Here is a 24723-nt window from a genome sequence, read left to right on the forward strand (position 1 = left end):
GACCTTTGGGTTTCCAATGCTCAAGCCAGGCCTAGTGTCACTCTCTCTTTTTCCTGCTGCCTTCAGATCTGGATATAAAACTCTCAGCTCCTTCTCCAGCACCATGTCTGCCGGAAAGCTGCCATGCTTCCTGCCATGATGACAGTGGACTAAACCTCTGAACCGTAAGCCAGCCCCCAACTAAACGTTTTTCCGTTCTAAGAGTTGCTATGGTTTTGGGGTCTCTTCACAGCAATAGAAACCCTAACACAGAGTGCGTGTCTGTCAAACTATAGACCACCCTCAGGCAATAACCTGAGGCCCTGACTACCCTCACTCATGTGGTCTGGGCTAACTCTTTGAGACTGTATTCCTTTTTGTGTCTGTGGTTTGCTTTGAACTGTTGCTGCTTAGAAATCTGCTCACACCTTTATTTTGTTCTTGAATAAGTTGCCAAAAACATTTGGATTGTTATCTTTTTTTTTTTTCTTTTCTGAAGCATGTAAGTCCTTCATGTCTGAAATCGTAGAACCCCCTTTGCTGCTTTTAACACATATGATTAAAACGTCACTGGAAAGAAATAAGCTTGACTCAGAAAGACAAGTATTACATATTTCTCTCACATGTAGAATATGAGTTATTCTCTCTCTCTCTCTCTCTCTCTCTCTCTCTCTGTGTGTGTGTGTGTGTGTGTGTGTGTGTGTGTGTGTGTGTGTGTGTGTGTGTTTGGAACCAAGCTCTTTTACTTGCTAGGCACATTCTCTACCACTCAGCTAAGTCCTTAACCCTTCGATTTACATGTAGCATGAAAGCAGAAAATGGACTATGAGGGGTAAGAAAGGCATCTAAGCAGATGGAAAATAAGAAAGAATAATGGGAAAAAGACAAATGCAATGTTTTCTTTCATATGTGGGATCTAGATTTAAACACATATATGTGTGTGTGTGTATATATATATATGTATATATATGTATGTGCACATACATGTGACATGAAAGGAAGGTAGGACATGATGGGAGGGAAGGGGCCAGCCTTGTATGCTAAGAGAAACAAACACAAATGGAATCCAGAAGCACTGTGTCACTGTCTTCCTCCACTTTCAATATAGAAAGTAATCTTCATTAATTTCAAAACTTCTCCCTAAGGACTTTACTTTCTTCTACTCAGCTTTCCTTATAGACCTCATCAGTTCAGATGCTTGAGGCTTCTCAGTCTGTCTCTAGCTCTCGCTTCCTAAGAGAGGCTTTTTTTCTGCCTCCCTCGTTGGATCCTGTCCCCTCCCCCATCCTTGTGCTGGGAACTGAACTTAGCCTCTCAGTAAAAGCTGTACAGGCTCTGGCTGCCATGCCACCTCTCCAGCCCCTCATCATGACTTCCGCACATGCGTATCATATACATGGAGCATATTCCCCTTCTCTCTCACCCTGTCTTCTCCTCTCCCACCAGAGTTCTTCTCCTTCCAAAACAGCCCATCTTCTCCTTTCGTGTCTCCAAAGGGATTTTGTCCAGGTAATTAGTGTTTCCTGTTCAAAGTGCTGGAGGCAGGGACAACTAGTGAGTTGCTGTGCCTCTAGCTGTTTCCTTTGTCATAGCTGTTTTCCAGGAAGCCAAAGAGTCTGTAATCTTTTATAAAAGCTGCTAAGGTCATTTCAGTCCTGTGGTCCCCAGGCTCCTGACCGATGTGTGCCTCCAGTCCGCCCCTGGAGCTGCACGTTAATATTGCAGAGAAGGAGCCCATGCCGGCCGCCTCCTCTCCCCCTTATAAGTTTCACAAAGTACATATTGCCAGCAGCATCTTTCTGGCCAAGGAATCATGAAATGTGGTTCCTGGCTTCCCTGAACCTGAACAGAACAGCGTGGAAGTTGAGGGTCATTCTGCACCACACTCCTATATCCAGGTGTGATGCAAAAACCCCACCTGTGCTGGAAGGTTCTCTTGTACCTGCCCAGCTTTTGGTAGACTAACGGATGTCAGAGGCTCTATAAGAGTAGGGAAGTCCACAGGAGTTACGTGGGGGAGGCCTGTCAGAGGCCCAACAAGGTGTCATTCCAGCCAGGCAGCAGGTGATGTACTGACTGCTGGAGTGCCTGGCACTGGTCCTGAATTTATTCTTTCTGTAATGGAGAGCCAGGTGATCTGCAGGTCCCTGAAAGCATGGTTCTCTTTCAAATCACTGCCGATAAAAAATAATAATAGTAAGTGTCTATAAAGCAGCGCCACGTCTTCAAATGCTGTCTCTCCTCGAACACCACTGGGCTACTTCTTTCAGTGGTTGGTCCCCCTCCCACCCTCACATGCTCCCTCCTAAGTCACTCTCCAAGACATGGAGATGCATTTTATCATCACTCAAACACCAAGCTACCACAAGGCAGGCAGGTTGCAAAGGTTCTCTGGCTTCTTTCAGGCTGAAGGTCACCAGGGAGAGGAGTTGGGGGGGGCAGAACAGGGAGGTAGAGGGAAGACTGGCATCTAGTTAAGTCTGAGAGGGAGGCTGGGTTCTTACCTTTGGGCTTCCCAGCACAGAAACACTGCCCAGATGTATAGCGGGACTTTCTTGGACCCGCTAGTGGATGAATAAAGACTTGGAGAGTTATTGTTATTTATAAAACCTTAGGCACTATAGCTGGGCAGATCCTCAGCTATCCCAACCTGACCAATCCTGGCCCATGTCTCGCCACATGGTCTGTTGCTTCTCTCTCACTCAGTCCCGTGCCATGTTGGCAAAGCTTTCTGCATCCCTCTCACGGTGACCCTCTCTCAGCCCAGAAGTCCGGCCTAGCTATTGACCATCAGCTCTTTATTAAACCAATCTGTGGGTGAGGAAGGAAGAATATTTATAAAATACGATGCAGGTGCTCAGCCATAAGAATAACAGTGCCAAAGTCTGGACAGTGCTCAGCTCTCTGCCGGTTTAGCAATCAACAATTGAATAAACACAGACACCCTTCACACAGTGTGCAGAAGATTATCCCAACACAGATGGGCAGACACCTTGTCGCTCAGGGCCTCCAACCGTGCCCCACAAGTTCTGGCTGCTAAAACCTTAGTGGGGATGAAGATCTATCATCTTGAGACCCGGAGGATAACAGAGAGGAGAACACACCCATTCAAAATAGGAGGGGCAATGAAGAAGGAGGAATTCTTACCTAGCATCCTAATATGCATGAGGCCCTGCATTCCATCCCTGGTCCCCAATCCTGGGGGGCCAGGACAGAGGCAGATAACGACTTGAAGCCTACAGCAGACGTGGAAAAGAAGCTTTCGGTAGACGTTGACACTGAATGAGGGTTTGGCGCCACACTGTGGAGAATGTGGGCTTCTGCAGCTGAAAGAAATTGAGGCTGAGCCCTGCGGATGCTCTGAAAACCTCAAAGGAGGACAGCATCCCGAGGAAGACGCAGCAGGGAGGTGGAAGTTTCTGGTTTCTTTGAAGACTCAGTTTTGTCATGTGATGTTTTGCCTGAGGCAAATCCCGCTTGTGAGAGGGCGCGGGATTCTTTGCTGTGAGCTCTCTCATGTGAGGGGTGTGACTTTGGCCAGCTGAGAATATCTGTGGGTGGACTCTGAGGAGAGCAGATATACAGGTGCCCATTTACAGTGAGGCGTGGCTTTTTGGATAGACATAGCTGTACTGATCTTCATGCTTTGACACAGCTTTGAAGAGAGAAACATTCCAGAGAGCTTCTTGGAACAATCCAACTGAGTCTTGTGGCTTTTGCTGACTTGTCCTGATCTTCTGAATCATGTTGCTGCTTGGTGGACTGGACTGGACTGGACTGCTGGTAAACGGTCGACTGAGTTTGGTAATCCCCTAAGGACCTAGTCAGCAGGAGGTAATCCCCTAAGGACCTAGTCAGCAGGAGGTAGATAAAAGAGGTCCACAGCCCTTCTCCCTGCTCATCTCCTCTCTAAGGTGGGGGAGGTGTTGGAAGGGAGGTTAAGGTATTTAAGAACCCTAAATAAAGTGGGTTTGGTGAAAAGTCTGAGCCTATACACACAATTAAGTCTCATTTTAAGGACTCACTTTAGCAGCATATATAGTAAAATTGGAATGACAGACACTAGCATGGCCCTGTACAAAAATGACACACAACTTTAATGTGTGTGTGTGTGTGTGTTTGTGTGTGTGTGTAATTTAACTCTGAAAAGACAAAGCTGGGAGCCTCATAAATGGCCTACTGAACATGCTTTGGCCTTTTTGTTGTTGAGGTAAGGGGTTGAGATAGGGTCTCAACAGTGAAGCCCAGGCTGGTATGATCATCCTGCCTCACCCCTGTAAATGATGGGCTTTTGCTCCAAAATAAATTTTATTTTTTATTTTTGGAGACAGGGTCTCATGTAGCCCAGGCTGCTGCCCTAATACCATGTATCTAAGAAAGACTTTGATGTTATGACTCTACTGTTTTAACCTCCTGAGTTCTGGGATTACAGGACGGTGCCATCATGCCTCGGTACTGGGGGGGATCTCATGGGTTCATGAGCTGGACAATCACTCTGCCAAGTTAGCTACGACCTGGACTCCTTTTTCTTATTGTACTTGTGCGGTAAAAATGTGACAGAGGGAGACAGCGCGCATACAGAACTCAGAGCACAGCTTTGTGGTGTTGGTTCTATCCTTCAACCTTTACATGGAGTCCAGATATCAAACCCAGGCTTGCAGCAAGCCCCTTTATCCACTGAACCATCTGGGTGGCCTGCCCTGGGCTTCTTAACCAGATTATTACATGAGAACTCAATAAGCTTCTTTCTTAACCCACTGTGTGTTGTAAAAATAAAAGTTATGTTTTTTCTATGCCTGTTCTAGCTCCCAAATGATGCCACAGAGACCCATTACTACTATTAATAAGCTTTAAAGCACCATAACTGGGCAGATATTGATCTGTCCTAACCTGTCCAGGCTAATCTGGCTATCTCCCAGCCATGTGCTCCATGCTACTTGCCATCTAGTTTCACCATGGCTGCTCCTGCTCCATCTTGTCCCCATGGCGAGCCTCTCATGGTGATCTCCTCTCATCCCTCTCTTCCCCTCCTCCCCGACCCTCCACCCTGGATTGCAAATCCTTCCTCAAGTCTCCTGCCCAGCTATTGGCTGTTCATCTCTTTATTTATAATCAGAGATGATGTCGAACAATTTTTTTTTCACATAACATTGAGACAGGAGATTCTTCACAGTAATGACCACGCCCACGTCCAGACTGCAATCAGATCTCTGGGCACAGAAATCAGCGTGTGAAAACCATCCCCCAGCAAGGTGTCGGTTCTTTCAGCCTGAATTTATAACCTAATCAAAGGAATGGGTTAGCTATTGCCGCTAGTTCAACATAGTGGAACAAACCACCCCAAAATGTAGGGGTTAGGACAAGAGGACAGGAATCTGTGCCAGTCTTCAGCTGACAATGTCAGTGACAAGCACACAATGCTGGCTGGTTTCCAACTCCCTCCGGCCCAGTTCCACCCAGACTGGAGAGGCAGTTGCTACCCAAGAGAAGCTTTTCTGTGAAAGCAGAGACCAGGACAAGCTGAGGAAGTCTCCACAAGCACAGGCTCTCTTCATGCCATAGGCCAGAGTGAGCCACTGGGGAAGCCCAATGCCAGGGGGCAGGCAAGGACAATCCGATGGTACTGGGTGCTGGGAAGTGCTGGAAACTGGGGCCTGGAACTCTCTCAGTGTGTCAGGGAGTCAGGAACTCTCTCCTGGTTTGGAGGCTGCACAACCTAAGCTCATTCCTCTAGTGTTCACCAGTGACAGGAAGTGCCTTCTGGACTCAGCTCTCACTGGGGTCAGAAACCCTGACAGGGCAAGAACCTTATCTCCTTTCTCTTCAACCCTTCCTTCATGAGCCCTACCTCATGAATGACTTGGGACTATTCCCGAGTACATTTCATTCTGTTCCTCAGTCTCCATGTGTGACTCATGAAATATAGACCCGTTTACTGAAGGTCAATCCATTTCATTCAATACTTCCGTGATAAACTGTAAGAGGACTGCACCCTTCAAAGCTGAGATCTGTGCCCAGAAGTGTCTGACACCAAAGCCTCAATCTATTGCCTTCCACGGAGAATTCCAGAAGAAAGGGCTGAAGAACAAAATGGGTTAATGACACTTCCACCTCCATTTGAAATTGGATTCTCAATCCTTGCACTCAGGAGGCTAATGCCAAGGATCGGGAGTTCCAGGCCAGCCTGGGCTACGCAGTTCGAGAATAGCTTGGGCTACATAGAGAGAGAGGGTCCAGATAGCGAGCTTGCCCAGCAACACCTACGGCTCCTTTCAAAGCTCCTTCGGGCATCCATCAGGCAAAAGCAAGGCTCGTGCCAGATGTCCTGCTGCAACTGCTGCCTTCCGAGGAGTACCGCCGAAGGAGGATTGTGATGAGCCCTGAAGTGGGCCACTGCGGCCAGACCCAGAGCGCACCCTAGGGCAGTGACTTGTGACAGTTACTCCCCAGCCCCTACAGAGGGTTATTCTGTGTGGAGCTATTTCAGGTTTAGGCTGACAGAGGGACGATCAGTGTGTCATAAGTAAGGTGTCTTGATTAATAATATATATGGATGGTTTTAGATCTTGTTATAAAAATTGACGGCCCCTGGCCCCCGCGAGCCCTTTGTAGTGTTTTTTTTTTTTTCTTCTTCTTCATTGTTGTTTGTTTTTTTAAGAGGAAAGGTTTATGTTGGCATGTGCTTTTGGATGCTTCAGCCATCGTTGACCAGCCCTGTTGCTTTTGGGCCTGCAGTGGGACAGTTTGACATGGTGAGAGCCCACGGTGGAGGAGGCCCGCTCACAGCTGGGCATAGAGCAGAGAAAGAAGAACAGGTATGGTCCCAGGGTCCCCTCTGAGGCTAAACCCCTAATGACTGAAAGACCTCCCTCTAAGCCCCACTTCTTAACATTTCCTCCACCTCTCAACAGCACCAGGCTAAGGACCAAGCCACACAGGAGCCTTCGCAAGTCATCCCAGTCCAAACTGTAGCAGCTGGCCTGGTCAGCTCCCTCTGTTCGAGCTAGGTCAGGCGTCCCTAGGGAGAAGAATTCTAACAGCTGAAGAGAGGGCCGCAGTCTCATCCTGTGTTTTAGGAATGTTCTTCTCAGTCTTTGTTGAGTCCACAGTTTTTTGTTTTGTTTTTTTAATCCTGGAGAGACTAGTAAAATCTGCCTAAGTAATATAGCGGCTAGCAAGTAAGGCCAGACCAGTACAGTGGGTATCAGATGAGACCAGGCATCGTGTATTTTATGGAGAGAAAAGAAGTCACACACTGCTATATAAATTAAATAGATTTGTTTTGTCTTGCGTTTTTTAAGACAGGTTTTCTCTGTCTGACTACAAGTCTGGACTTGTAGACCAGGGTTGTCTGGATTCCAGAGATCCCACATGCCTCTGCCTCTCCCACTGCTGGGATCACAGCTGTGCGCCACCACGCCACCAGCTAATTAAATAGAAATTTAAGTTAAGTGCAAACGAAATCAAATGTAAAAGTCAGCTTCTACATCACCCAAGCCACGTTTAAAGTGTTCAGCACCCACAGGTGGCTAACAGTTATCATCATCTTGAATAACATGGTAGACCATTTCATCATCACACTTCTGTCTGGTTTTTTGTTGTTGTTTTGCTTGTCTTAAGCATCTTGCTATGGAACACACTATGCAAACCAGGTTGGCCTTGAACTTCTGGCTAGGATTACAGGCAATGTCACCAGGCCAGGCTCACTATTTCATGTCTAACAGATAATGCTTCTATAGAGTCCTTCTGGAAGGACAGACAAAACCCCGAGAATAGCAGTTGTCTTCATGAAGAGAACCCTTCCATATTTTTTGTTTTACTCTCACTGTGCAGTCCTGCCTGGCCTAGAGCTTACTATGTAGACCAGGTTGTCTTCAGACTCAGAGAGCTCCACCTGCCTCTGCCGCTGGAGCGCTAGGATTAAAGGTGAACACCGCCATGCCTTGCTGGAGTCACAGGCAGTTGTGAGCCTCCCAACATGGGTGGTGGGGATTGAACTCAGGTCCTCTGCAAGAAGAGTACACACTCTTAACCTCCCTCTGGTTGTCCTCTGACCTCCAAGTGTGAATGCATGCACACACATACACATATACACAGAGAGAGAAATAATGAATGTGCTGGGAACTGAACCCAGGGTCTTCTGCAACAAGTGCTTTTAACCATTAAGCTGTCTCCAGCTCCTTGGAAACATTTTTTTAATTGTAAGTATTAAGAATACAGCTCAGTGGAAGAGTGCTTAGAACAGGCAAGGCCCTAGGTTCAATCAAAAGAAGTGTTCAACGCCAAAACAATAGTTTGTGGGGCTGGAGAGTTGGCTCAGCAGTTACGAGCACTGGCTGCTCTTTCAGAGGACCAGGGTTCAATTCCTAGCACCCATGTGGCAGCTCACACCTGTCTGCAACTCTAGTTCCAGGGTTTCTGGCACCCTCACACAGACATACATGCAGGCAAAACCACCAATGTACATAAACTGGAAGTCATAACATAAACCTAGAGGAGCTGGTGCAGACCCATGCTCACCGTTCCTCAGGAAGATGGGTGTTTGTCTACCTCAAGATCCAGCTACACAACTCCTGGGCATATACCCAAAGGACACTTAACCACAAAAAATGCTTGTTCAAGCATGTTCATTGCTGCTCTATTCATATAGCCAGAAGCTGGAAAACACCTAGGTGCCCCTCAACAGAAGAATGGATAAAGAAAATGTGGCACATTTAAACAATGGAGTATTACTCAGCCATTAAAAAAATGACATAATGAAATGGATGGAACTAGAAAGAAAAAAAAAAAAATCATCCTGAGTGAGGTATCCCAGATCCAGAAAGTCAAATGTGGTGTGTATTAAGTTTTATGTGGACATTAGTGGTTAAGTCAATGATAACCAAACTACAATTTGTAGAAGCCCAGAGGGTGGGTATAGAGTAAAGACTAGAGGAAACAGACAGATCTCCTGAAAAGGATTATGGGGGATGGGGGGTGGGGGGGGACTGAAGGAGGGAACCATATGGGAAGGTGAGAGGAGCTTTTGGGAGAGAATCCACGAGGAGACACAGCTAAAAGCAAGGAGCATCTGAGGGGTAGTATGGAAACCTGATACAGGAGCAACTTCCTGAAATATATACATATATGAAGGCAATCTAAATGAAAACTCTGAAATCTAAATAACGCAGGAGACAAGAGTCCCACCTGGCCATCTCTTGTCACCAAGCGAAGCTTCCAGCACAGGGATTGGGTTACATCTAATTGAATTGTTGGCCAACTGGTCCTCATGGGAATCCCCTAACAACCCACGCTGTCGCCAAGACTATAGGTTGCTCTCCACAAAGCGACAGCAAGGTCTCCTGGCTGAAGACAGTGTCTGCACAACTCACTGATCCTGGAGATGTTGAGTAGGCCTAGACAGAGCCTTCACCCCTATATTCTAGTGTCTTTGGTACTTTGCACACTACCTAATGTGAAATGCAAACACCAAGCCAGCACAAACCCTTTGCTCTCCAATGACGTACTATCTGCAAGATAAACTATGGCAACGGTGGCGCAAAGCTTGTCGGACTAACCAACCAGTAACTGATTTGAATTAAGGCCTACTTCCTGAGATGAAGCCTGTACCCGACATGTTTGCGGTGACCAAGAACCAAAGACTGGATAACTCAGGGACTTAGAGTAAAATCAATAATACTGGTTAAAAAAAAAAAAAGACGTAGTGATAAAAATGACTCATAATGATACTCTGCTATATTCATAGTTCAGCCATCATTAGAGAAGCTTCCTCCTGAAGCAGCTAAGAACAAACACAGAGACCCACACACAGCCAGACATAATGCGGAGGGTGAGAGATCTTGGAGGGCTCAGCCCTAAATGGGGAGGCTTCATCAAATCCCTCCTCTCAGAGCTCAGGGAACCCCAAGGAAGAGACAGAAAGAGTGCAAGAGCCAGAGAGGTTGGAGGACAGCAGGAAAACAAGGCCCTCTAAAGTCAATGTGAACAAAGCTCACAAGAACTCATAGAGACTAAAGCAGAATATTTACTACGCACTCTTTAAGGCTTCTCTTTCGTGGCTGGAGAGATGACTCAGCAGTTAAGGGCACCGGATGCTCTTCCAAAGGACCAGGTTTCAATTCCCTGCACCCACATGTTCCAAAGGATGTGATACCATCACACTAATGTACATAGAGTAAAATTTGGTGGTGGTGGTGGGGGAACCCTTCTCTTTCACAGTTCCCACCTCTTCAGCCTGCACTTAGGCCCCAGGTTCCCTTTTAGGCCAAGGGTACAGAAGTCACACCGCCTGCCCTGCCCTTTATTAGCCACGCAGCTACATTTGCCGGTTTCTTCAGTCTGCTCGGAAAATCAGTGTCACTTTCTGCAGTGGAACAAAAGCAATTAAATAGTAAAAAGACAAAAATGCAGGTCCTCCCGGCTTCATGCCTCAAAGGGCTGACCACAAGCAAAGTAAACGAACACTTCCAAGAGAGGCCTCGGGGCGATCACGTGGTTTACGGCACGTCAAAACAACTGTTCCCTGGCTCCGGAAAAACCAGACCAGAGCGTACAACCTGGGCCCACGATCCGCTCCTTTCAGTCCTAGTTAATGCCTTTGGGGAGGCACCCGAGTTAACGGTGCCACAGGTGCACATCTTCGGCTTAAGGAGGCGAAGCGACAGCCCCAAAGTCGCACCTAGGGGGTTGAGGGTCAGATCTGACGCAGATCTGCGAGAGGCAGGCGGTCCTGACGCTCCAGGGGCCCAGCCTCTCCGCTAGCCAGAACCCAGATGGCGAGCCGCAAGGTCGCTCACCTGAGCCAAAAATCCCCGCAACCCGGGGCTAGAAAGAACTGCCGGTCCCGCCCCGCAGCTCCTTCAGGCCCCGTGATTGGTTCCTCGGGCCGGGGCGTGGCCGGAGCGGCGAGCCAACGTGATGGCGTCAGACGCCGCCCTCCGCTTCCTGTTGTCAGTGCCTCAGGAGCCGCAGCTTCTGCTCTGAGCTGAGGGGTCGCTTCTCCTGGAGCGCCGTCACCTGCTCCTGCTCCGTTTGGTGAGTCTGGGGTCTGGACGTGGAGGAGGTGCGGGGCGGCGGCTCGAACCGGCTGTGGGCCTGCAGCCTCGCGGCCACTCCCGACTCCTGGGTGCCTTGAGCCTTGGGGTGGGGACCTTGGCCCTTCGCACCCCGGCCTGCTTCCACCGCAGCCAGCGGCCGCCGGGTGGACATCTTCCCCCAGTCTCCACGGCAGACAACCTCAGCCCTGAGCCGGGTCCCCTAGCCACCGGTCTTGCGTAAGTGTAGCCTCACTCGTGACCCCTCTTTAGCCCAGTTGCAACCCGATCCGAGTCACATCCTTCTCAGCCTCTTACCTTAACGTCACGCTCATCCCTCAGTTCTTCTGAACCTTCCCTCGACCCCACCATTCTGGCTCAGAGTTCTTATCTGAGCCTCTCATACCGCGTGAGCAGACCTCTCGGGCCTGAGCCGGGGTCTGCTCACGCATCCCAAACACCCTAGGTCTGTATCTCTCCCGCTGACCCCCTACTGAAGTGGTCTCCTGTTGAACTTGCCCGTTTCTTCCTGGTAACTGTCATCTCGGCTTTATCTCTCACCCTAATTTCCTAGCTGATCATAGAGGCAATTTCTCTCTGGCGATATCCCGAGGACGCTGTGCTGCCTATGTCTTTTCTAAACTGTCCCCAACTCTGCCCTCTCAGTTCCTACCACCTTTCCTCAGTCCTTTTGTTGTTTTAAACTCAATATATATTCATTAACTCTTGAGAATTTTATACATGCATGTAATGTGTTTTGATCATATTTAACCCCCTATTCATCGCTGTTATTTTGGTGGTGGTTGGTGGTGGTGGTAGTTTTTTGAGACAGGATGTCTCTATTTAGCCTTATAACTTACTGTGTAGATCAGGCTGGCCTCAGACTCACAGAGACTCACCTGTCTCTGCCTTCCAAGTGCTGAGATTAAAGGCATTTGGGCCACCACTCCTGGCTTTTGTTTGTTTTTTGTTCCTTTGGATAGGGGAGGGGATGATTTTGTTTTTGTTTTTTGTTTGTTTGTTTCTGTTACTGTTTGTTTTGAGACAGGGTCTCTCCAAGTAGCCAGAGCTAGCCTTGGACTCCCAATCCTCCCTTCCTCCACCTTCCAAGTGCTGGGGTCATAGGCATGAGTCACCGTGTCTGGCTTCCCACAGTTACTATTAACCAGACCTACTCAACTTTTTCAATTCCTTCCTTGATCCAGCTCTCTTCCACTTTGAGAACAGAGGGCACAGCTCCCTGCTATTCCTCAATAGCCACATCTGTTCCTTGCTCAGAGCCCAGCAGACAGAACAGCTGAAATGGTGTGTGTGTGTGTAGTGCCTCAGATTGTAAATGAATATAGAGCTTTACTCCCTGGATTCTTGGAGGAGAGGTTTTCCCTGGTGTCTGATCTCCACAGTAGGCTCTTCTGGCATTCATATTAAATCGTTTGTGCCTGCTGTTGTAATGGTAGGTGTCACTCAAATACCTGGAAGGTGAGAGATGGCCTCTCATCCATCTCATTCATCCTGAGGCAGTGGAAACCAGCCCTTCCTTTCAGCTGCTGTTCTGGCAGTGGAGAGCCTCAGGGAGGGAGCATTGTGAAGTTGCTTGGGCTCACAGAGTCCTGCCCATGTGTCCTAGCACCTGTGTGGAAGAATTCTCTCCCTGTTCCTTTCTGCATAGCTGCATGCAGATCTTTTTCATTATTGAATCCAGGGACATAATGGCCATCAGAAGTAGAAGTCATAAAGAGGAGGCTGGAGGACTAAGTGGGTACAGGGGCTATAAAGTCGCTTCTCTTCTTGTAGTTCCTGGATCATGTAGTCTTAGCCGCCACTGGGGTTTGTAGGAACATGTAAAGGAGAATTACCTGTCAGCAGTTGAGGCAGATGGGTGTCTTAAAGGGCCAGAGCTCAGCATTTATAGTCCCCTGGAGGCTTTTTGGTACACATTCCTCCGAGTTCTGATGTGCTTGCTTCAGGAGGGTCTTCAATGCCAGCCCTACCCCTACTCCCCCAAAGCTGGAGATTGAATTCAGGACCTTGTTCGTGTTAGGCAAGTATTCTACCACTGAGCTACACTTCCAGCCCTATCAGCAATTGTAAAGGGCCCTGAGAGATCACCATTGCCACAGTGCTATCTTTCTTTGAAGGCTGAATGTAATTCTGTCTTTAATATCCTCTCATGATGAAGCAACCTTCAGAATGGCTTTCAGCTTTTTGGCACCTTAGTGTACTGGCAGAAATTTCACGTGAAAGCAGTTTGCCTCAACTTCTCAGAGTCTGTCAAATAGATGTACCTGTTCTATATACCTTACCTTTATCTATTAAGTCATTCAAGAGTTGGCTTTGTTGTCATTGTTTATTTGTTTATTTTCTTTTTGATTTTTGAGTACCACTGTGCCCATAGTCGTAGGTCCTAGAAACAGCAATTAATGAGTTCTTTAAAGTTCTGGTTTTCAAACGTTCAGAGTATACACATTATTGGAATCCTATAGCAAAGCCAGGCACAGTGTTACCCACCTGTAACCCTACGTACTAAGGAGGCTGAGAATAGAGAGTTCAATGCTTTTCCAAGGAGTTTAAGAGCTTCCTAGGCTACAATATTGAGTCCAACGTCAGCTTATGCTACATAGCAAGACCTTGTCTCAAAAATAAAAATAAAAAAATTAAGGGCTGGGGATACAGCTCAGCAGTAGAGCACTTGCTGGGTACAAAGCTCCATCTGAGGGGAAAATATAAAAGCCAGACATGGTTGGCCAGACTTTGTAATCTCTGCATTGAGGGAGGAGAACAGGAAGAAAGCTGTAAGTTGAGGCCAGCTTGAGCTACACAGCAAGGTTCTGTCCTAAAAATAAAAAAGAAAGAAAGAAAGAAAGAAAGAAAGAAAGAAAGAAAGAAAGAAAGAGAGAGAGAAAGAAAGAGAGAAAGAAAAGAAAAGGAAAAAAGAAAGAAAAGAATGGGAAGAGGAAAGCATCCTGTACTGTGTGGAATAAGAATATGGGAGAGATGGGTGGTATTGTACGTAAGGCAAGTTGTAGGAAAAATGTGTCCAGTGGGGACAGATGCTCTTTCCCAAACTTAGTGTTTGTCTGGATTCTCCCCCTCCAGCAGTATTTAAATTGAAGCTCTTGCTTCAGAATCTTGTTCTCCTTACCCCGTCCTACCGTTTCAGGACACTTGTTTAGAAATTCAGCTTCCTTCAGAAGGAAGGGCGTGCTATTTACTCACTCAGCATTCACGTGTGAGAGGTCAGCTGCCTTTCTGAATCAGAAGATAACTTTGTCATTCTTCTCCGACTGTGACTCATCAGTTGGGCTGGCAGCTGGATGGCACAAGCACAGCGAGGCTGTTCAGAATGGCTAGGTAGACGATGCAGGTAGTGGGAAAAGGGTTACTAAAGTGGCTGAGGTGTCTCTGAAGAGAAGCCCTTGCTGTTTACTGATGAATAGAGTGTTTTGAGAGCACTAAGGCCCCATTATCCATTCTTTCAAGCCTCGACTAAGCCATTTTTTCTCCTTTCTTCCTTAAAGTGTAGATGTAGTAAGATGACTGTACTAGCTAGAACTGAGGCAAATCCTTCCCACATTGAATATTTCAGAAAGGGCAGCTCTATAAAACTTGGGTGTTTTAGAAGACCTGGGCTTGGCTGATTGGGGCCATAAATCTGTCCTGGTAAGACAGTCTTGCTTTTTCAGTTTTCACTAGATATAAGGGGGCTTCTGAGTTCTTTTGGCAATTTGAGCTGCAAAAAAGGACTGAGGAGACCTGAGAGTTCTGTTTCTAACTGGCTTCTACCGAGCCTGTGTAGTGATCACAGTAGAGACGACTGTTTCTCCCAAGGCTGTTCGAAGATTAAGCAAAGCTGGAGGATGCAGTCAGAGAAGCTTTGTTCATTCTGGAAAGCCATAGAAGCTGAGCCAGTGCCTTTGGGAGAGGTGGAACTAGTACCATTTGGGACTTTCTAAGTGGCAAGAGCTGCCTCCCCTGCTAAACTCTCCCCAGTAGTGTTGCACGCTCAATATTGTTGCCCAAGTTTTCTTACTCCTTCCGCATGGCTGTCCTGAAAGCTGTACTCTCTTCAGTCTCATCTTGGTGACAGTGAAAAGTAGCTGAGGACAGGACGTGACACCAGTCCGACATGCTGGTGGATCTGAGGTCTGAGCCACCAGGTGGGCAATGGGTCAGTGACCCAGCAGTCAAAACAACTTCCATGAGCAAGTACATTCCTGTTTCCCTGAAACACTGTAGTTTAGACACAACTAACTAATGTTTTAGCTTCCTTCAAAGAAGAGAGAAGGTGCTGGGCATGGTGGCACATGTCTTTAATTCTAGCACTGGGGAGGCAGGAGCAGGAGGATCTCTTTGCATTTAAACCAATCTGGTCTATAAGACAGCAGGACTATATGGAGAGGCCCTGACTCAAAAAAAAAAAGTAAAGGTGTTCTGAATGACAGCCTAAACCTGAATTGTTTGTTTGTTTGTTTGTTTGTTTTTACCTATTTTGTAATTTGTGAAATAGTTGTTCTGGGCTCCTGAGCTAGTGTCAGTCATTTTGTGGCTTTTCTGAGTTTCGGCCAGCAGCTACTTCTCTCTGCTTGAAACTTGTATATTCTGACTTTCTTAACTTCAGTTTATTTTGGTTTGGATTAGTTTGGTTTTGGTTTTGTTTTAAGTAATTAATTTGTGTGCGTATGCCATATATAGTGACAGAAGAGGGCATCAGATCCCCCAAAACTGGAGCTACAAGCTATTGTGAGTCACCTAACAACCAGATCCCAGACTTCTGCAAGAGTGGTTAGTGCCCTTAATTGCTGAGCCATCACTCCAGCCCGAGTTAGGTTTTTTTGAGATGGAGGTGTCTATAGCCAGGCTGGCTTGCAACTCCTTATATGGCTGAGAGTAGGCCTGCACTCAGCAGTCCTCCTGCCTCAGCTTACTCCCCTGAGAGCTGAGATTACAAGAATGAGCCCAACCTATTGGCATTTGTTTTAGCATGGTTTGAGTTCTGATCCCTCTGCCTCTATTTCCAGATGCTGAGATTTCAGGGCTTGGGGTTGCTTTTATTTTTTCCATTTGTTTGTTTGTTTGTTTGTTTTTTAAAAGCTATTACTGGGCCATAGTTCTTATTAATCGTGCCCCCCCCCACTATGACTACTCTATTACTTTCAGCTAATTAGTTCCAGGAGCTTTAATTGATGCAGGCTATTATTTTTATTGTTGAGGTCAAAGCCCTAGGGTCCTGTTCACACTGGCTGAGAGAAGGCAACTGGAGTTTGAGGAGTATGTCTAGAACAGCAGTGCTGAGGCTGAGAGACGCTTGGGCCCTGGAGGTATGGGGGCTTGGAAGCCAGAGTCTTGGAGCCTGAGCGTCTGGATCTTGCCTGCCAGGCTGCACAGGGTAATGGCAGAAGGAACTCAACTTCCAGGATAGGCACATTGAGAAGGGTGGCTGCTTGACTCTAACATACACCTCCTTTTCTACCATCCTGAAAACCAGATTATGGGCTGGCCTTCTGGTACCTCTGGGTAAGTGGAGCAATGTAGAAGGGTGAAGCCAGAGTTTGTAGTCAGAGCCAAGGGCTCTTGCTGGCAGCCTGTGTCTGTGAGGGCCATGCGTCTCCACATACCTGCCTCCCTGTACAAGGCTTGTCTTAAGAGATCCAACTTGGGTCCTGGCTCCTGTGCCCCTTGGATTACCAACATCTAAGAAGCCAGAGATTGGCTTGGTCCCATCACTGAAGACCACCCTGTTTTTATCCTGTCCGGGCCTCACCTGCCACATCTGTTCTGTAAACCTTGCCTGCCAGACTGGCTTTAATGTTCCTTTGGACTACAGTTGAAGTATACTCTTCCTAGCCCCCTCAAGGTCTAGCTCTGTGGATGACATTTACTTAGGAGTCTGGGGTTTCCTCTGAGCTGGGGCTGGCATTGCTCTGAATGGTAGCGCCAAGCCACTGTCATGTAAATTTGTTCTTAGACCTGTTTCAGCTTCCTTTTCCTCCTTTATCAGGTAGAAATAATGACATGGCATTCATCCTTATGGTTTATCCATAGGAGAAGTATAAACAAGGCAATCTGAGTAGCATTCCTTGGTTGTGCAACTTCTTTGGTCCAGGATTGAGTGAGACACCCTGAACATTCACTCTGTAGTCTTTCCCTAGAGACTTATTTGGATCTGAATATGCCTACCTAATCTGAGTGCTCAGGCTTGGGCCAAGGGAAGAAGGTGCCTGGCCCTTGGAATCTTCAACCGTGGATACATACATACATTGTGGACAGTGACACTCATTCTCATAGATTTGTAGCTACATCTATTGGAATTACAGATAGCATTTAAAGCCCCAACATGTCATGTTCAGACTTTGCACCTGAGAAATAAAATCTCATGCTTCCATGGTCCTGCCTAGCTAGTAGAAAATTGTGATGTCAGAACCCATGTAGGTCATTTAGACATATATCTGTGACACCCAACGTAAAGCTTTGCAGCCCAGTGCAGAAGCCAAAGTGTGGAGAGAGAAACGTCTCCTAAAGCTGCAGTTGTGCTTAAAACTCTGGACTGGGACAGGAGTTGGGTACTGGTATAAGACCCAGGGCTCGACTGTGAATTGTGAGGCCCAGCACCTAGTCCCCATCAGTTCTTAGCTTCTTCAGTGAAAGCCCCTCCTTCATGGCCTAGCAGACCTCTGTAGCCTTCATACTCACAACCCCTTCTGACTGAGAATTTTCACAGGACTCAATGGGTAGGTGTTTAAGGTAGACAAATCAAACATTTAATCATCATAAACCATAAATAAATCTATTTTAAGATAGGTCTTTGATATACATACAGTTTTACTATTTGTTAAAGACAAAGTAAATTTACATGCTGATAAGGCTGTGCTTGTTTATCAATCCAATTCAAGGTAATACTAATTTGATAATTATGTGCTGAGGAAATATTAAAAGCCTTTGCTTTTATAATTAAAGCATTATGTTTCTATAAAAGTAAAAAATTGTGTACAGTAAACACTGCAAGACTACAAGTTGTCTCGAATCTGAACTGAGAGTTGGGTATGGTGATGCACACCTTTAATCTTAGGGCTCAGGAGGCAGAGGCAGGAATATCTCTGAGTCTGAGGCCAGCCTAGTCCACATAGAATTCCAGGACAGCCAGGGCTATATCGAGAGACCCTGTTAAGAAGAGACTGGTGCCAGGCATGGTGGTGCATACCTTTAATCCCAACACAGAGACAGAGGCAAGTGGATCTCTGAATTTGAGGCCAGCCTGGTCTACAAAGTGAGTCCAGGACAGCCAAGGCTGCACAGAGAAACCCTGTCTTGAAAAAAAAAAAAAGAAAGAAAAAGAAAGGAAGGAAGGAAGGAAGGAAGGAAGGAAGGAAGGAAGGAAGGAAACTGGCTCAAATCCAAGCTGAGGTTGCTCAGGCAATGCTCACTGGTGTATGGTGCTGTGTTACTGTGACTTCCTGCTTAATGCAAATACCCGTGTTATGTGCTCAGAACCAATGCAGCAGTTGAAGTCATGTGAAGTCAAGTGAGCTCTGCCAGAAAAACCCAGATTCATTACACACTGATTTTGAATTAATTTTTAGCTTTTGTGCATTCAGAAACCTTTTTCTGTTGGTAAGCTTTTTCCAACCCCCGCATTCAGTTGTGCCACCCAACAGAGGCTTCAACCCACTGTTAAGGAAGCTGCAGTTTCCTATCCCATAGGCCCTGGCTTTCCTCCCAAAGACTGAGCCTCTGGCCAGTTTCCTTCCTTAAAATCCCGCCTCAGTTTTTTCTCAGTGTTGCTCAAAGGCCTTTATTTGCAATTTGAGTTACAGAGCCTGACCACCTCACTTGCTGCCTGCTAGGAGGGGACTGTGGTTGTTGGGGTAAGCTGGGAGCATGCTCACCTCTCCTTCTGTCCTACAGGTGTCATGTGAGTCTCCTTGAGAGCTGCTGCCCGAGTGGAAATGCTCTCAGTGGAGAATGGCCTGGACCCTCGGGCTGCCATCCAGGTAGGTGGGCAAAATAGGATCAAGGTGAAAAGGGCTACACAGGCCCACTAGGTCGTCAGCTTTTCTCTTAAATGTTTTTTTTTTCTCTTATTTTTAGATAGGGTCTGATGCAGTAGCTTAGATTGGCCTCAAACTCACTCCATAGCAAAGGATAAACTCCCAATTTTCTTGCCTCGGCCTCCAAGGTGCTAGGATTGCTGGCATGTGTCCCCACACCCAGCTTTCATGCCCTTTTCTTATTTTGAAGTAAATGAGCACTGTCTAGAGAGAGGCTTCAGATGGAAAAACATAGCAAAATCAGGCTTCCAGAAGATCCTGACCTTACTGGAGCATTGTCTGTGTCTGTATGTCTTTATCTGTCTGTGTGCCTGTACATGTGCCCTATCGCATGTATGTGGCAGAGGAAAGCCTATGAGGGCCCATCATGTGGGTTCTGGGGACTGAGCCAGGTCAGGCTTGGCAGCAAGCATGTTTACCCACTGAGTCTTCTTGCCACCCCCACCCCTGCTTTTTGAGACAGGGTCTCTCACTGGACCTGGAGCTTGCTGCTTTGGTTAAACTAGCTGGGCAGCAAGCACGTCCTTGGGACTCTCCTGATTCCTCCTGCCCAGTGCTGAGACTGCAGATGTCACCATGCCCAGTGTTTGTTGTTGTTGTTTTTAATGTGGGTGCCTAGGATCCCAACTCAGTTTCTCATGCTTGTGCAGCAAGCACCTTACTGTTTGCTCAAGCCCTTAGTTTTGTCTGAAGTAGCTCCTCTCACTAGTTGTTTCGATAGTGGGGTTAAACTGCCAACATACACACACACACACACACACACACACACACACATCTTTGAACATGTGCTATTTTCCAGGAAATTTTTAAGCACATATGTTTGTGCCAGTTTCCCAGAACCCCTGCAACAATCTCTCTCAGTGAACTCTTCCTATGCTTGGCCCTGGACTTCAGGCACCTGGACTTGCTCAGGCTCTCCGGCCTGGTGTCTGTGTCCTTGGAAAGGCAGGGTATCAGATGGCTTTGGACCTCAGTGGAATTCTGTGGTGGCTTTTTTTGGAGAATCCTTCCCTCCTAGCACTGTCAACAAGAGCTGCAGCCCTCAGACAGCTGCCTTCCCCCTCCTGACCACTAGAGGGTCAGCTCTACCTGTCTCCCTGCCAGCTTCCAGCTAGGCCTTTGTAGTCCTCCCTGCCCCTCCCGGGCCCTCTGGAGCTGTTAGGGTGGCAGAGCCTTGGCCTTCTAGCAAGGGCTGCACAGACCCACCCTGAGGTGTATGTCTACTCATCCCTGCATTCCCTGACACAGCACCTGGTAGCTACTCAGTTAGAAATTGTGCCTTTATATAATGTAATATGTTTAAAATAACTTTTAAAAATTCAACTCCAAGATTAAAATCTTTGCTTCAAAGGGCAGTATTCATAAAGTATTGGAGCAGAGATGAAAAGATATTGTCCATAGAAAAAGAGATGGTATTAAAAGCAATTAAGAGAGTCAGGGGCTGGGAGATGGCTGTCAGTAATATGTACTGGCCTTAAGCCCTAAGTTTGGACCTTCAGAACCCACACAAACATTAATTGTGGCAGCGTATATCTGTAACCTCAGCAAGGGGTAAGGTAAGGGACTGACAGATTCCTAGAATTCATTGGCCAGATAGCCCATGAATTAATGAGCTCAAGTTCAGTTAGGGATCTTGCCTATGACAAAAATGTGTATGTGTTATACATGGTGGTACATACATTTTATCCCAGCACTTGGGAGCCAGAGGCTGGTGGATCTCTGAGTACCAGGACAGTGAGGGCTACACAGAGAAAGCTTGGCTTGAAAGAAAAACAAAACAAAAAGGGCAACAACAAAAAAGAATAATGTGTAGAGTGAATAAGACACTCAGCCCGCATGCGTGTGTTCACCTGCACATGCGGTGAACATGTAAGCTCATACACCACACATAAAAACAAGTTATACAGTGGACAAAGGATTTCTCCAAAGACAATATATAAGTGACTAGCAAGTACATAAAGTGATACTTTTTACTATTAAAGCCAGGGAAATGTAAGGGAAAGCTGTGTATGCTTCACTCCATTATGGTGGCGGTAATCAGAAAGACAATAGCAAGTATTGACAAAAACATGAAAAATTGGACCTCTCTTCTAATCTCTGGGAATGTAAAATTGTGGTTGTTGGGATTCAGACCCTGGACAAGTGGCTGATGTGCGTTTTTAGCCAAAGCGGACCTCCAGGTTATCCTGGCATCCCTCAGTCCCTACCTGAACTTGCCAGCCCAGGGGCTCGCCTTCCTCACCACCAGAGGCTCTTCACTATATAATCCAGACCAGACATTTTGCACCGCCCCCTTCTCTCTGCGCAAGCACTTTCTATCTCCCTTTGCAAGGCGGCTTCCCTGGCCCTGTTCCTTGGGACTGGTGAATCCATTGGAGAGCTGTCCCCAATAAACAAGCCTTTATACTTTAATTTGACTTGAATTGGCTCATTTCATCAGCAGAGAATATCTCTCAGTGGTTGCTTTGGCAAACAACTCTGTCTCCTAGAAAACTTAAATAGAGGTTTTGAGGTTCTTTGTTTTGTTTTGTTTTGTTTTTTAATTTCTTCTCTTTCTGGTGTTGGGGATGAAATACAGGATCCCACAAATATAGGCAGTGTTTTACCCCTGAGCCACATCCCCAGCCTAGCATAGGGATCATAGCTTTTATGTGATTTAACAATTCTTTGGACTTGCAGGCAGAATTTTCTACGTGACTAGGCTAGCCTCAAACTTAACTATCAAGACAGCCTCCAACTCACGTGAAAATCCTCAGCTTTTAAGCAACAAGATTGCAAGCCCATCACCTTTCAAGCTCAGTGGTTCATCAATTCTAGACCTGAAAAGGTGTCTGCATAAAAATGTGAATACAGACACTCATGGCAGCACTAAAGTCAGAAAATAGGAATAAGCCAGGTATTCATTTTCTTATGAATGGCAAAATAAAGCATGGTTTATCCATGCAGTAGAATATACTTGACAATAAGAAGGAATTCAATACTGGTATGTGCTATAGTATAGATAAACCGTGAAAACATGCCAAGTCATGGAAAGCCAAACTCAAAGTCACATGCTGTATGTTTCCATCTCTCTGAAATGTCCAAAATAGAGAAATTTATAGAGGCAGAAAGTCAAATTACCCTACAGCCACTTCACCCCCAGCCACTAATACACACTATTCCCTTTAGTGGTGTTGAAATGCTCTAAAATTAGCTAATGGCAAAGATTGTGCAATTCTCTGAGTATACTAAAAACCACTGAAATTTATTTCCTTTTCTAAAACTTTCTATATTTTGTTGACTATAAATTTTCAGATCAAAGAAGTCTGAACTATAGAAAGAATAAAATACAATAAAATCCTTGGGGGGTTTGGTATTTAGGAATACATCTATGAGTAAAAGTAATAATAAAATAAAATAATGCTAGAGAGCTGGCTCAGCCTTTAAGCACACTTGCTGCTGTTTTTTGTCTGTTTGTCTTTTGAAGCGGTCTGTGTAGCCCTGCTATCCTGGAACGCACTGTGTGCACCAGACCAGCCTTAGACTCAGAGATCTGCCTGCCTCTACCTCCTAGACACGGGGATTAACCGTGTGCTCCACCACACCCAGCCTCATGCGTTGCTTTTCCAAGGACAGATCCTAGCACGCATTGTCAGCTCACAGCTGCCTATCATTCCAGGTCGGGGGATCCAGCACCCTCTTCTGGTCTCCATCGGTAATTAATTGCACACACCTGGTGCACTTACATGCAGGCAAAATATACACATAAACTAAAAATAAGTAAATCTTTTTTATTTTTTTAGGTATTTTGGGTTTATATGACCATTTTGTCCAAAAGTGTAAATGTACCACATACATACAGTGCCTGTGGAGGCCAGAAGAGAGCCTCAGATTTCCTGTACTGAAGTTACAGACATGAGCTGCCATGTGCATGCTAGGCATCAAACCTGGTCCTCTGTGAAAGCAGCCAGTCTTCTAAGCTGCACCATCTCTAGCCCCCAGTAAGCAAATCTCTTTCTCTTTTTTTTTTTTTTGAGAATTTTGTATGTGAGTACTATATATCATTCCCATCCCTCCTACCTCCAGCTCTTGTGTCTGCCCATCTCTCTTTCAAGTTCTTAATATCTTCTATAATTGTTACTGTTATACACACACACAAACACATCCTTGTGTATAAAATTTACTAAGCTCATTTAGTATCGTTCTACATATGAGCCTGGACAGCCGATTAGTGCTCATCCTATAGAAGACTGATTCTCCTCTCAACAGTCATTGAACTAAATCAGTTTGTCTGTTTGTTTAATTTGAGACAAGGTCTCACTATGTCTCCCTGGATGACCTGGTACTCCCTGTGTAGAACAGGTTAGCCTCAAGCGTACAGAGATTTGCCTGCTTCTGCCTCCTGCATGCTGAGATTAAAGGTGTGTGCCACTATGCTCAGTGTCAGTAAATCTGAAATAATAATAACAAGTAAAAGTTGCCAAAATTCAGGAATGTGGTTACTTCTGGAGAGGACCAAGAGCCACAAAACAAACAAACAAACAAAAACTGCAGAGTTCATAGTCTTAATGGGAGAATTTAATATGAATTCCAACTTGTTAATTAATCCCTGTTCAAACTACGTCAGAATAAAAGTGAAATATTTATGTATAACTTAACACTTGTTTTAAACCAGTTTTTCTGCAATTCTGTCTAGTTCTTTGCCAAACACTAATATGATTTTGATACACTCATTATGATTATAATTTTATGCTAAATTTCACCAACACTTGGTATACATTTGAAATTGCATGCCTTATATATGCTTATGTGTTTCAGACACAGTGGCAAGTGTTATAGATACCAGAAGGAATGGAAAATCGATTTCTGTCCTCCAGCAATGGCCCTTGCTAGGCATGGTGGTTCTGATAGATCAATGAATTCAAGGCTAGCCTGGTCTACAAAGTGACAGGACAGCCAAGTCTACAGAAACGCTTTCTCGAAAAACCACAATAATAATAGTAATACTAAATGAAAAAAGAAGCCATGTCCAGTGTTGTAGATCATGAAATATTGCCATTTAACCTATAGGGAATTGAGGCTCAGAAAGGTTAGAGAAATGTCTGCAAGCAGAGCTGGGACCGACTTTAAGCCTTTGGCTCTATCCAAATGTAATTAGGCTTCTATGGGCTGTACTGCTTTTTCCCACAGCGTTGGGTATTTGACCCGTGGCTTGCACCGACTAAGCCTACTCTCTGCCATCGAGCCACACCCCTAGTCCTTTCTTGGTTTTTGCTCTAAAGAAATATTCTGTGCCTCCCTAGCTTATCTCTGCAGAATATCCCTGAGCTTTGGCTGTGTGGAGCCAGTATTTAAATACAAGCTTAAAGTTTGGTTTTAAAAAACAGAAGATGGGGCTAGAGAGATGCCTCCGTGGTTAAAAGCGCTTACTGCTCTTGTAGAGGAGCTGGGTTGGATTCCCAGCACCCACATGATGAGTGGTTCACAACCATCCATAACTCCAGTTCCCAGGGCATTTGATATCCCCTTCTGACCTCAGACACAGGTTCACATGTGGCCCACATACATACACATTAGCCAAACATAAGTATAATTTAATTTTAAAAACGATGTTCCAAACCATTTCTTCTGTGTGCTGGATCCTCACTCGCCACAGTAGCTAGAGGGAGTCTCAGACTGTATACATA

At 46.0% G+C, this 24723-nt stretch overlaps 1 protein-coding gene and 1 long non-coding RNA gene across 3 annotated transcripts in view; one reads left to right on the forward strand and one right to left on the reverse strand.

Annotated features, from left to right (window-relative positions):
* Positions 1–1059: 1059 nt before the first annotated feature.
* LOC132655114 (uncharacterized) lies at positions 1060–10824 on the reverse strand. The gene is made up of 3 exons (XR_009592752.1): positions 10015–10824; positions 3127–7405; positions 1060–2153 (listed from the first exon to the last, which is right to left on the reverse strand). It is a non-coding gene; the product is annotated as an uncharacterized LOC132655114 (long non-coding RNA).
* Positions 10825–10876: 52 nt separating this feature from the next.
* The window catches only part of Plekhm1 (pleckstrin homology and RUN domain containing M1), a 49257-nt gene continuing 35410 nt past the window's right edge, over positions 10877–24723 (forward strand). Inside the window, exons 1-2 of one of the 2 annotated variants that reach the window (XM_060386591.1) lie at positions 10877–11013; positions 18915–19000. In XM_060386591.1, the coding sequence (XP_060242574.1) occupies positions 18956–19000 (45 nt within the window). In that variant the 5' untranslated portion in view covers positions 10877–11013; positions 18915–18955. The remainder of the gene's footprint in view (positions 11014–18914; positions 19001–24723) is intronic. The other variant, XM_021631901.2, reaches the window with a different exon arrangement.

The sequence above is a fragment of the Meriones unguiculatus genome, chromosome 7 (genome assembly GCF_030254825.1).
Source record: "Meriones unguiculatus strain TT.TT164.6M chromosome 7, Bangor_MerUng_6.1, whole genome shotgun sequence".
NCBI lineage: Eukaryota > Metazoa > Chordata > Mammalia > Rodentia > Muridae > Meriones > Meriones unguiculatus.